Here is a 14,719-nt window from a genome sequence, read left to right on the forward strand (position 1 = left end):
AGGAGGAGTTGCTGGTCACCTAGCGGATCCAGGAAGTTGTCCTTAAAAAATATACATCGTCGATCGGCGGTTGAGCAGCCACCTGGCCAGAGCAGCATGTGGACTGGCTCGCCGGGTCCCCTAAGTGCTCTGTGGCTGCCGCTGCCGCCACCACCGCCGTCAGAGCAGCTGCTGCTGACAGCAGGAGCCCCGCGCGGGGCAAGGAGCCGGGACGCGCGGCCGCAGTGTCCCCTGCTTACCGCTGGCCGCTTCATCTCGGGAGGTGGCAATCACTGTTGCTGCTGAGAAACCAGCCCTTATTTCCGAGGCTGGTCGCCTGGTGAGGAGTTGAGACTCTACACCTCCCGCCCGGAACCCACATGGCTTGTTACCTGGTCATCAGTTCGAGACATCTCAGCAATGGGCACTACCGGGGCATTAAAGGAGTCTTCAGAGGGCCCCTCTGCAAGAATGGATCTCCCTCTCCGGTAACCTGCACACACGCGCGCGCAGACACACACGTACCACCATCAGAATTAATACAAATAGAAAGAAATGCTGTCCTGGCATAATGAGGGGGAGATGGGTATCTACCTTGCTCATAAGTGTATTGTGTCTGTTTATGCAATTTGTTGAGAGACTTGCACATGAGGTGTGTGGGTTTACATGTGTATTTTCAACACAGTCATTAGTATCTATAGTGTTTAGGATGCAACTATTTACCGAATTCAGTAAAGTGCGGGCTTGTGAAAGTAGCTTTTGAGTGCTGTGTCAAGTTATGAATCTGCTGATTTGGGCAGTATAGAAAGTTTGAGTGGCACTTTATAGCCATGCTTTGTGAAGTCATCAGTTGGGATTAGTTTAATTATGGTGCACGTACTTTATAAGACAATAAACTCTTTAAAGATTTTTGCATCAGAGTTCTAGCCAAAGGAAACGTGTTGGATGCCCATATGGTGAAATATAATGTTTCACTATGGCAGGTACTTTAAGAAAAGCCAAAGAGTTCTTTGTGAAAATATAAATTAGTTTTTTTGTACTATGTATAGATGGATTGATATGCAAATTTGAGTGACTGCTACTTAACTTAGTAAACTATTCAATTTAGTTTACTATTTGTTTTAGTATTTTTTGTTTTTAATCAGAATCTATGGCTTCAGTATATATTTTAGTTCATTCTTAGTACATACTATAGATGAATTTTTTAAGGATTCAAATGTTTTTCCAAAAAAGTCATGATTTACTTTTTAAAGTTTTGAATTATTAGTAAGAGATTAAGGGTCTAAACTTGAAGAACATTTTTTTCCAATGTAATGTGAAAAACCAGTACCTTAATGTATAGTATAAAGAGGGAAAAGTGAATTTGTCTCATTTTTATTTTTATTTTTTTGGTACTTTCCATTGGTTTTTAATTCTTCATTAGCATGAATTATTCAAAAACTGCAATATATTATAAAAACCTGTGATTAAAGACTATGTGTGATTTGCATGAGAAATCTGAAATCAGAAAGTGCAGGTACCAGAGATATCACTAGGACTCCTGATTGTGACAAACTATTTCCTCACATGCTTTCATGCACTGTAAAAAGTAGGTCATTGCAATCCCCCTGCAACTGTTTAGCACTGAGTCAAAAGTGTAAGATGGAATATACTGTTCATATTGGCATTTACAATTAAGTCATAGAGTTAGAAGGGTCTTGGAGAGTTTTAGTTGAATAAAGCCCATATTCAGTGTTTCTGAGCAGTTGGTCTGAATCCTTCCTGTTTTGAAGGATTCTCAGGACTAGAGTTTCTGCAGTCTCAGCAAACCACCTTATTATTTAACAACCCATGGTGTCAGAATCTTCCTTAGAGCAGACTTAAATCCTTCAAACTTTTCTTTAAGCTCATTTCATCTAGAAAACCTAGAATGTTCCATCTTCCTCACAGGTATTATTTTTTTCCACCCTTTGATAAGCTCTGTGGCTGTCTTCCCAAACTCTCTGATTGTAGAAATCCATAATGCTTTAGGTGTATGTCCCTTAATCACTCAATGAATAAAGGGAGAATTACTTCATAGTTCTTACATTGTTTAGCTCTATTTAATTTGGTTAGAATATGGAAGTGTTAATCTTCCAAAATGTGAAAGGTTTGCAAAGAAAATTTCTGTTATATGGTCAAAGAGAGTCCTTCCTCTCCCCGTACTCCCCATCCCACTATGCTCATTCATTTCCTAGGAGCCTGAACATATGAATGTGGATGTAAGAAAATAGCCCATAATCCACATGGCCCTCCTGGCTGACCAGAGCTCACGTCTACAGGACGCTATTATTATTTATTACTGGGCTGGTTTTCACTAAAATACTGATTTGTTTACTTTTACCTAGGTATCACATTTTGACTCACTGGACTGTTCTCTCCAATGTTTGCAGTTTGCATGTTTGACTATACTTAAATTACATTTGCGTCATTTAAAAATATCTGAATTAAACTGTGTATTTCCTAAACCTGATATATTTTGTCTTCTTTTGCATTTTACTATGGAATTTGAATGATTATTTCAAGGTTTGAAAAGTTTCTCACATGAGATGAGCAGTACGTTAAAAGTGATATTTATTCACTCTGTGTCACTGGCAGGTTGTTGAGACAAGTCAGATTTTCCTTCACCCTGCATAACATTTAGTCTTTATCCTTAAATTAAAATAGGTCACTATCTTCTGGACCGTAGACCCTTGAGAACTAAAGTAACAGTTTCCTGGTGCAGATGAGTTTATATATGCCTTCTTCATGAATGAGTTGTGAAGCATAAAGGTGAAAACTGGTTATATATCATTACTTTTTTTTCCAGTTACGTTCAGGTTAGCAGAAGTATATTGATTTTTTTCATCAGCATAAGTATTGAGTATTTATAAGTATTTATCATCAGCAGACTCACAGATCTATGGTATATAATTATTTATTTTTCATGAAAACATACCTACTCTGAAGGTATGTTTTTCAAATTTAATGCCCAGAATGGTCTCAAATTGACCTCTGTGTCGATAATTTAGTTATTTCTACTCACTGAAACTCAGCTCATCTGGGACTATGGATTGGGGTATTTAACTCATTTTCACTTAGTTCTACAGTAATTTAAATATTGGTTCTTATTTCTTAATCTGACTGTCTTTCTAATTGTAATCCATGTTTTTCTGTTTTAGTAGAGCTGTTTGAAAGTAGCACATAACAGAATCATTGAATAAGATTATTTTATAACTTTGTTTAGAGTGGAGAATACCCACAATTCCTTTTTGATGTAATGAGTTTCTTTCTTTGATAGTTCTGATATAAATATACCTGGGTAGTATGAATTTAACATTTCAATGTCTTATAGATATAATTATTCAGTTATATATTTAAAGTAGTTGTATAATTTGTCATGTTAAAATGACATGTCTGTAGAATCTGAACACATGATGTATTAAACTGACAGTAAAAAGGGGATGCTTATATTTATATACGTTTTTATTTGAAAGGATTTCATTTAGAAAACATTGAATCATTACATGGAACTCTTGTAATAAATACTTAATGGGATACTTGAGAAATAAATAAAGCATTTTACCCCTAAACAGTTTTCACAGATCAGTAAACTAAAAATCCTAGAGTGAAATTCAGTTCCTATCATCAAAGTGAAAACATTAAAATGTCTTATCTGTTGCATCTCTCTTCTTTTTGGTGACTTGGCATGAAGAAATAGCTTATTGCTTTTTATCCTAATTAAGATGTGAATAATTGATTTGAGATAGTTTATGTTACTTTAAATACAGGAGATTAGAGAAAAAAATGACAGCATCACATAGTGCTTATTGGTAAAAGCCTCCAATTTTAGAAAATATTATAACTCCCACATTTTAGTATATTTATCTCCCACCATATTCCAAATATATAATAAGATTGAATGATGACTTTAAAAATCACAGATGCACACACACACACATGTCCGTGCATGCCTGCATATATTTATGCATAAATATACTGATATATGGGCTTCACAGTTGGCACTAGCTCTAAAGAACCTGCCTGCCAATGTAGGAGACAAGAGACACAGGTTTACACCTGTGTCAGTACGATCCCTTGGAGGAGGGCGTGGCAACCCACTCCAGTATTCCTGCTGGAGAATCCCCATCCCCATGGACAGAGGAGCCTGGAGGGCTACAGTCCATAGGGTCACACAGAGTCGGACATGAATGAAGCAACTTAGCACACATGCATACATATACATGCTCGTTACCAGTGCTCAAGTACAGGAAGCTACCTATATATTATAACCTCTACTGTCAGAACTGTTAAAAGGTAAACTTTCTTACAACTCTGGAACTTGAAAGTTCTTCTACCACTATGTTTGAATTCAAATAAGTAATATCCTCTATGTAGCGTCAAAAATATTTGAATATATTCTTAGCTATCTTAAGTAATGTAAAATATGATATCAAATTTAAGAGTTGTGATAGTTTATTATAGTTTATTTAATCTGTGTGTGAACAATAGTATGACTGTCATTCAGTTTATCTAGTGATTAAATGTTAACAATAATCATAGTTTTATCTGTGGTACATGATCAGCTTATTATCATTCTTTGCAAGCTTAGATAAAATGATACTTCTTCAAAAGTACTTATTCCTGGGAACTGTATAGACACCCAGGATTATCTGTTGTCTTCCCCTGAAACATTTGATGTGAAGAAAATTCTTGGGATTTTCATCTCAGCAACATATCAGGATCCTTGGACGATGATATTGTTTAATTCTTATCTTGTTTTGTTTAGTGATCTTATTCTAAGTTATATGACTGACTGCATTACCTAATTGAAAGAGGTGATATATAAACAAATGAGCATTTTAAATGGACTAAAAATTTCTATAAAGTTCTCTTTAAAAAATTATCAATGCATATGTGTAAATGAATGAAGTTCTAGTACAGATTAATTACCTTGAGAATGCATTTATTCAGAGAAGCCCTTATGAGGAAATGAGTGCAATTATGACCTTGCTTTTTTTAATGACTATAATAATTGTATGTATTTCCATTATGTTTAATAAGTACATGGTTAAACATATCCAAAAATGTTCTCAAATTGTTGCACTTTTCATGTGCCAAGAATAATTATGAAGATATGTTCTCCAATTGAGAAGTCACCTGCCTCTTCTTCTTGAATTTATGAATACATATAGTACCTTTCATATTGAAACTTTCAGATTTTTTTTTAAGGAAGACACAGTTACATTTCTTACAGAGCATGTTTTCTTTGCTATGTCAAATATTGTACTAAGCAATCTCCTTTTCTCTCATAGCCTTTTCAACCCATTTCTTCTCTCCCCCAACTAAATGATTAGAGAAACTTGTAGTTGGCATTTGTGCTTTCCAGAATAACTCTCAACTTTCTAGGACTTAATTTATGTTTCTGTAACTTCAGAAAGTTTCTATGATAAGAAGCCAATGAGTATTTGAGTGCTATATCTTGTGGCTTTATTAGCTCATATTGCATTTATTTCACAATTATAATTTAATGGATCAGTTTCTTGATTTATTTCTTTTAGATGAACAATTAATATAAACTATATTTTAGGGTTATTTCCCATATTTTGGAAACAGAATAAAACATATTTTCATTAGGTGGCTAAATGGGGATGTTATTTAACATAGAACTTAATCATTTGTACTTTTGTTAAAAAAAAGACTTAATCGTAACTATGAAATCTTTGTTGTGTAAGATTTCACTTAGAGATATAGTTTTCAGGTGTTAAATATTAATAGGGCTTGAGATGTCAATAAGATTAAAGCTGTACTGAGAGCAAAGATTGAGAAGAGTAATATGTATTTTGAATAACTTTATGAAGTGTGTTTCAGTATGAATTTGGTTTGTTAAACTACACAATGCTACAATAATTCTTTAGGATACACATACATATTGTGTAGAAAATAATTTAAATCAAAATTGAGATAAAAAAGCTACTTTGCTTGAAAATATCTTTTGGTTTTAACAGAGTTTTCCGGGTAATTCTTATAAAATGACAAGCAGCAGTCTTGTAGATAGATCAGGCTTACTTAGTGAATAAGGTCTAGAGAGAGAGATTAAATATTTGATATGCTCTCATAAAATGCAGAGTTATGATGATAATAGGAATATATCAGTCACCAAGTTCCAGAGTCTTTCTTGCATTGGAAATGCTTATTGGATATAAAAAGAAACTGTGGAAAGGTGAATTACATCATAAGTAGACAGCATTCTCATTTGTAACTAAGACATTATTAGCTTATTGAACCCAAGAATGCAAAGGAGTATTATATACTATTTAAAATGGAAAGGACTTTTAAAAGTATTCACTACTGATCTTGCTTTTTCTGAGATGGATCCCTAATAGCATACACTGAATTAAAAGGGAACACTGCTTTCATTTAAATTTGATACCAAAAATTTAAACATTACCTTCTAAAAAATGGATAATGTAATTTTCCTTGAGAGATTAAGAGAGCCGTATCATGATCTATATTCCCTTTCTTCTTGGACTGTTAGGAAACCTAAAGACCAATCTCTGGGTTCCCAGAGTGATGCTGACCTTCAAGGCAGCATGAGGTTCTCACTCCTACTTGCCTCCTATTCCTGGTCTAGCTTTTATTTTTCGTTTATTTTCTGTAACTCTCATTCTCTTTCATTTATTGTTTTAATGTATAAAGTTTCTTTTAGATGACTTAAGTCTGTTGTGAAAGCAAGTCAGGCTATAAATAAATAATAAAATATAGACTATCCAACTATCAGGATGCTACTCAGGATTTTAGACTAGACAGCTTTGAACGTGATTCATGGATAGTATTCATTTTATCCATTGGTAGCAAGTATAATTAGAGCTGCCAATGTTTTGCTTTGACAATTGGCAAATTCCTTTTGGCAAGTTTGATTTCACTTTTCTGTGGGTGTAAGAAGCAGAATACAGTTTATTTTGAAAAGAGTACTGCCAATTAGCTTTTTTTTTCTAAACAGTCTTTTACCTCCCTGTTATTCTTCTTGCCATTGATCCTTATTCCTTTCATTAGCATGGTTACCAGTTTCTTCAACATCTTTTTTGGTTCATGACTAAAGGTTGGCATATACTTCTAACCTGAGAGGCAGAGGTCTCTGCAAATTTTAAGAACCACCCCATTCTTTCTGCTCCCCAACCCGAGCATGCATGTTCCTTCTCTATTCATCAATCACACATATTAATAATTTTCATCTCTAGCTGAAAATTTAGATCTTCCCCCATATCTTCTTTCAGAACCCACATACCATCGCTATTCCCCTGCCCTTTCCCCCACAGTTATGTGCTATGCTGTGCTCAGTTACTCAGTTGTGTCCAACTCTTCGTGACCCCATGGACTGTAGCCTACCAGGCTCCTCGGTCCAGGAGATTCTCCAGGCAGGAATACTGGCTGCTGCTGCTGCTAAGTCGCTTCAGTCGTGTCCGACTCCATGAGACCCCATAGACGGCAGTGCACCAGGCTCCCCTCTCCCCGGGATTCTCCAGGCAAGAACATTGGAGGGAATTGCCATTTCCTTCTCCAGTGCATGAAAGTGAAAAGTGAAAGTGAAGTTGCTCAGTCATGTCCGACTCTTATTCCCCCCATGGACTGCAGCCTACCAGGCTCCTCTGTCCATGGGATTTTCCAGGCAAGAGCATTGGAGTGAGTTGCCATTCCCTTCTCCAGAGGATCTTCCCAACCCAGGGATCGAACCCAAGTCTTCTGCATCTCCTGCACTGGCAGGCAGAATCTTTACCACTGAGCTATTTGGGAAGCCTTTCCCACTGGTACAAAGCAGTTCATTTGTCTCATGTTACCTCCTCAATAGCAGAAGTATACTGTCAGTTTCTCCCTACATATGACATACTTTTCAGATCCCCATTTTGCTATGAATAATTTTATTCTGTAACATGTTCTTTGGCAAGCAAAGGTGATAGGCTTTTTCTCTTTGTGAATAATATGAATACCATTTTGTAAAGAGAAAGTAACTACTGAGTCCCTTATTGAATGATGGAGAGAATGGAGGCGGCTCCACTGAAATCTGACCCTTCTTGTTGATTTGCTTCACCTGAATATGAAGTCAAGAGACAAGAGGTGTCCATATTACTTACATTCACATTATCTGAACATGTGCATAGTCCTTGGGTGGTATCTAAGAGTCTTCATGATCTAGCCCCTTTGGACATCTTCAGCTTTAACTCTCTTCTTCCACCTAATCCTATGGTCCAGTCATACTGAACTACTCAAAATTCTTTACTATGACATGTGTTTAGGGACCTTTTTGTCATTGCACATGCTATTCTGTTTGCTACAAATCCTCTTTTTTTTGCTACCATTTCTTGGGATATGTTTAAATTATTCTTTCAAACTGAAAGAGTTGTGTTCTCATGTGAATCTACACAAAGTCCCTTATCTCATGAATCAGGTGCTTCCCTTTCAGGCCACAGTCACATAATTGCTTGTAATCACTGTGTTTATTTGTCTCCATTTCTCCATGAGTTGTGAGATCCTTGAAGTCATGTTTGTCATTTTCTTTATATTCTGAGAGCTGTACATAGCTTCTGGTTTATAACTGGTTTCAATAGAAAACAAAAGAATTCCCATTAAAATGTAATTGTTATATATATTCCCTTTGGTCCTTCTGGTAGCTCCAAGAAGAAAATATTTTCTTAGAGAATTGTTCTTCCCCAAGTTAGTTAGAATCTGTTAGAATGCAAACTGTTCTACTGGATTTTGTGGTCACTCTTTCCATAGTGATGCTTCTCACTTCAAATTCTACCAAGATGCTTTGGTCAATTGCCTCAAGTATAATATAGTACTTCCTATTATTCCAAATTGCAAAGTGCTTTATTCCATGTAACTGCTTCAGAACATCTTTTGTAAAGGCCACAAGAGGCTGAAGAATGGCTATATATAAATGGATGAAATTCATACCTGAATTAGTTGAGCCATGTTTTTCATTGGCACATGTTTAATAGCTTCTGTGAAATGAATTAGGAAATTGACCGTTAGGAAATTGACCGTTCCCTTCCCATTTAGAAGTGTGTAGTAAGAAGGAAAGATAGTTGTTTTCACACCATTTCTCTCTATCTTGTTCTCATCATCTTTCTTTTGAAAAAGAGACAATCATTTCCTTGTCACTGGCCACTGTAGCCCTTGAGAAAGCACCATCCTGGAGCAGCTGCAAAAACGGTTGTTGCATAATTGCCTGCCCTCTCCAATGGCTTAAACTTAGCAATCACACAGTTTCCAATAAGGTTTTGCTAGTACTGATAGTTTTTTTTTTTTTTTTTTTGTCTTGGGTAAGTCAGGATGTGGTCACTATCCTAAAAGAATCTTGTACTTTTTTCTAAATAATGAGTTTTAATTAAAATATCCAGCCATTTCAACTAGACATACAGAAAGATAGTAATACTCTCTGGAATGGAGAGAATCAAGCCTTTTGTATGGTCAGATTTTTTTTTTTTTTTTTACAGTTGTTAACAAATATTTGACTTATTTGTCTTATTTAGAGGATATAAAAATTGGAATGAATTTTAACAATCTCGTTTGGCTTCCCACTATATACATTTAAAAATATCATTATGATAGCAGAATAATGACTCCTCAAAGATGCCCACATTATAATCCTTAAAACCTTTGGCTTTAACTTAACATAGCAAAAAAGACTGTACAGATATGACTAAATTAAGGATGTTGAGAAAATTTTCCTGGATTATGCAGGTGAACTCAGTAGAATCACAAGGACCTTTATAAGAGGGCGGCAGAAGTGTCAGAGTCAGAGGGAGAGCTTTGAGTTGTTATGCTGCTGGCTTTGAAGATAGAGGAAAAGGCCACAAGTCAAGGAATGCATATGACTTCTTGAAGCAAGAAAGGCAAGGAGATAGATTCTCCTGTAAAGTCTCCAGAAAAAAATCACAGCCCTGCTAACACCTTGATTTTAGCCTAGTAAGACTTCTGACTTAATAGACTATAAGATAATAAATGTGTGATCTTTAAAGCCAGTAAGTTTGTGGTTATTTGTCAGAATAGCCATAGGAAATGAATACAACTACTCTTAACATGGGCACACAGTTCCAGTGGTAGGGTGCTTCTGCTCACCAAAGTGACTGATCCTCTAGTGAGACTGTCTCCTTCTGCCCTCCCCCAATGTCTCTGCCTCCTATTTACTCAGTATTCCTCCTCAGTGTGCCCCTTGGAAACAAGAGGACAGATCTACTCTGTCTTCAGTATTATATCCTTTCAACTATTCAGAGACAGTTGGTGATTTTTCAGTACAGGACTGAAAAATTTGTGAGAACTAACCTTCTTCATGTATATTATTTGCATTATTTTCTTATTTATTAATTGAATTTTGTGCAACTCAAAATACTTTATTACACTGTTTAATGTAATAGTTTTGAAGTATAATATGCTGATGTTTCTCTTTTAAATCATGTCTATTTTTTTAATAGTTCCCTTTCATACTGTATACATCCTTTATACAGAAGATAAACTTAAGGGCATGTTTTAGGGCCATTTTTCTTGGTTTGTTGAGTCTTTGATTTAGATATCTGCAAATTTCCTAGGTGATGAAACACACTGGCTTTAAATAAAAAGTAATGGGATGAGTCAAAATAACAATTATAATTTCATAAAATCTTCAACATTCCTATTCTAGACATAGCAGTATCTAAATAGAAAGTTACTTTTTACATTTTGTATTAAATAATGATATAATATATACATTGTCACAAATTGTAAATGTATAGCTTTTTAATACCCCAGATGTGGATCTATTACAATTTCCTGGAAGCACCAGGTGTGCCTCTTATCAAGCATCACCCAAACCAAAGGCGACTATTGTCCTAATTGCAGATCATAAACCACCTTATTTTAAAAAAAATGATATTAGAAAGAGTTGTAGTAAGAAATTCATATCCTTGCAGTTCAGCTGACAACAAAGTCCTCTTTTTGGGTAGGTATAGGTAACTAGACAATGTTTCCGCTGCTTACTATCCTACTTCACTTTGACAGACACAGCTTACTTGTTAACTATTTGAAATGAACAAGAGAATACTGATCTGGTAAGAATGAATGGATTCGTGCTACAACACAGATCGTATCCAGGGTGACATCTGTGATATTTCATTATCTTTCCTTTAATAGTACATGTTGAAATTCAAAGATCTGACCATCATGCAGATTTTGATATCTTTGGTTAGGAATGGCTCTGTTGGATTTTCATTATTCGAGGATATGTGAATTATGTATTTAGTGGTGAGCTAGTAAATGACTAAAGGAAAGAAACCTCTATCTTGGACTTCTCATAAAAAAATGAAATTTATGTGCAAATGATATGTAAACTTTATTACAAAGTTGTTATAATCTCACACACATGCATAAGGATAAAATACAAGCCTGTGTTGCTATGGAAACAGGATTATTGCCAAGAATATTATAGATAAAACCCAAACAATGCTCATATTAATCAACCCTAAATTAAATGAATTTAAATATGTTTAAAGAACTGATCATGTATTTTCAATAAAATGCTCAGCTTCCAGTATCCATATGCTACATGCTGTGAGTTCAAGAGCTCTGCATGATATTGCTGGAGCAACCTTTAGTGGCGATCACTGATGATTTGTTTTCTTATCATTATAGAAGGAAGATTTGTGAAACTGAGTTATAAAGGAAAAGTAATAAACTGCAATAAATTTTCTTTCTGTGTTCCTACCAATAGTAAGTCACTTTGCTGTAAACTTTTTAATAATCATACTCAGTTACATCCTCTGTGATCATCAGGATAGACTCCACCCCTGAAAATGATAATCAGTTTTCTACAAGAAATAGAACAGGTGAGAAAGCACGCATGCATGTGTGCTCAATCGCTAAGTCGCGTTCGATTCTGCAACCTCATGGACTGTAGCCCACCAGGCTCCTCTGTCCATGGGCTTTTCCGAGCAAGAATACTGGAATGGGTTGTCATTTCCTCCTTCAGGGGCTGTTCCTGACCCAGGGATCGAATCCATGTCTACTGCATTAGCAGGGGGATTCTTTTACCACTGAGCCTCCTGGGAATCCCTGAGAAAGCATATCTGGAACAAAATTATAATTGGCATAAACATATTCATAGGGAGTATTATGTGAACTTATATAAGCATCACTGAATCTGAAGATCCTAGAATTAGATCCAATAGACAGTGACTGGTATACAACTTGGGATCTACTTGTGTGACACCAATTTGTGTACATAAAGTTTTAAATTCTTCATTAAGTTGTGAATATAAGGATAGCTCTAAGGTTCAGTTTCTGGTTATAAAGAGCACTGTGTTTGATGAAATATGGGAGGAACCTACAACCTCACAATTTCTTACCAGCCTGTTTGGAAATAACTCACTAATGCTTGATCAGTAGTTTTCATGTTGTAGTTGTTTTTATTTTTTCACATATTCTTAGTTCAAAGGAAATCTTTGGAGCCAGGCAAAATAGATGGATGCATGCACGTACACTCAATCACTTCAGTTGTGTCCAATTCTGCAACCCTGTGGACTGTAGCCTGCCAGACTCCTTTGTCCAGGGAATTCTCTAGGCAAGAAAACTGGAGTGGGTTGTCATGCTCTCCTCCAGAGGATCTTTCCCACCCAGAGATTGAACCCGCATCCCCTGTGTCTCCTCATTGCAGGCAGATTCTTTACTGCTGAATCACCTGGGAAGCCCCAAATAGATGGAACCTTTGGCTAAAGATGGGGGAAAGCTTTGAGTGGTGAAAACCTTCTCTTTTTCCTCTGGGCAGGAATGCTGGGCAGGGAAGATACATCTAGGCATGAGCCCTGGGACTTTATGATTTGAATACCACTTAGACAGACTATGGGAGAAGGAAATGGCAACCTACTCTGGTGTTCTTGCCTGGAGAATCCCAGGGACAGGGGAGCCTGGTGGGCTGCCGTCTATGAGGTCGCACAGAGTCGGACACGACTGAAGTGACTTAGCAGTAGCAGTAGCAGCAGTAGATGGACTATGAGGGGCAAGTATCTGCTGTTTCCAAACCGTAATTAAAATGCATATATCTTATCCAGAGTAACTTAATTAACTATTTGACACATTGCCAGTTAATTCCATCGCTAGAAATTGATTATCTATTACATTCAGCCTAAGTTTGAAGTTTTTATTAAAAAAAAACATTAAGGTGACTTTGGGATTTCAGGAACACCATCATAAATAAGCTCAAGGAAGCTCAAGTTTTTTCCTAAACGGAGTCCCTGAGCAGACTTCAGAGTCAGTGGCAAATAACCATTGTGTGGGACAGAAATCTGGATATAGGAACCTGGTCTGGGAGAAGCCTAAGGTTTCCAGAAGTGAAAACAGAAGAACATTTCAATTGGGAAGTCAATGTCATTAATTCATTTATTCATCCAGTCATGTTTAACAACTATTGTAAGGGTCTGCTATGTGTCCAATCCTTATTGGCTATGTAGCAAAACTGAAAGATAAATCATACTATCAGAAACGAAGGTATATGTTCCATGCAGCAAATACACTTGAAAGTAATTCTATCTGCACATTTTGGTAAGTGACCAAATTCATTTGGATAAAGCATAAGAAAGAAGGTGAGGGGGGCATCTGAATTGTATGAAGAGAGATGATGGTTGGTTGGCCCATGGCACTGAACACTTAGGTCAGAGCTTTAAAGTTATTTTTACCTAAACAGTTCTAAACTTTTATCTGTAGATTTTGCCATTTTGTTCTTTTTGCTTTATTTTGGATCTTAGTAAATTGTTTTTGTTTTTGTTTTTTTTAGACTTTGACTGCTTATATGAGACCAAGGGAATGACAGCGGTTGAAGGCAGAGTTTCTGTGATCCTGCTGATGTCATTGTGGGGTGAAGCCTACTAGGCCAGCCTTGAAATTACAGTTGGCTGAGGGATGAAGGGATGTGGTAGAGAGAGTTCCTAGAGGAGAGGCTGCATCAGAGCACTAGTTAGGAGTTTGTGGAGGTGTGAGGATCTGAGTGCTTCCCTTTCCCTTGGGAGAAGGCATGGTTGGCCACCCCCCCAGAGAAGATGCTGTTTCTATTCTACGGAGAATCTTCTGTTCTTAGTGGCTAATGCCAGACATTCCCATTTGTGTGTGTGTGTGTGTTCAGTTCAGTTCAGTCTCTCAGTCATGTCCGACTCTTTGCGACCCCATGAATCGCAGCACGCCAGGCCTCCCTGTCCATCACCAACTCCCGGAATTCACTCAGACTCATGTCCGTCGAGTCAGTGATGCCATCCAGCCATCTCATCCTCTGTCATTCCCTTCATGTCCAACTCTTTGTGATCCCATGGATTATATCCTGCCAGGCTCGTCTGTCCATGGGATTCTCCAGGCAAGAATACTGGAATGGATTGCCATTTCTTTCTTCAGGGATCTTCTCAAACCAGGGATTGAACCCAGGTCTCCTGCATTGCAGGAACCACCAGATGCAAATATATATAAGAAATATCCTTTATCCTGCTAATGATGTACTCTTTGATGTAAATGAAGGAGCTGGAAAAAATTCTTCTCTTAACCTAATAGCTCAGGTGTTAGGTGCCCAAAATAAAATATAGAATAAAATGAGGAAATGAAACTATCAGAAGGGAGCAGTAAAGATGAGTCTTAATTCAAAGTTCTGCTTTGAAAGGTCTTTAGGTGCCCCTTGAGAGTGGGGACCACTAAGAGGAAGGCCCCAAGAGAAATAAGAAGACTTAACAGG

The 14,719-nt window shown here is 36.7% G+C and overlaps 1 protein-coding gene across 1 annotated transcript in view; it reads left to right on the forward strand.

Moving 5' to 3' along the window:
• Positions 1-359: 359 nt before the first annotated feature.
• ZNF804B (zinc finger protein 804B) overlaps positions 360-14,719 on the forward strand; it is a 574,892-nt gene continuing 560,532 nt past the window's right edge. Inside the window, exon 1 of the mRNA XM_052639097.1 lies at positions 360-467. Coding sequence (XP_052495057.1) covers positions 360-467 — 108 coding nt within the window. The remainder of the gene's footprint in view (positions 468-14,719) is intronic.

This window comes from Budorcas taxicolor, chromosome 4 (genome assembly GCF_023091745.1).
Source record: "Budorcas taxicolor isolate Tak-1 chromosome 4, Takin1.1, whole genome shotgun sequence".
In the NCBI taxonomy this organism is placed as follows: Eukaryota; Metazoa; Chordata; class Mammalia; order Artiodactyla; family Bovidae; genus Budorcas; species Budorcas taxicolor.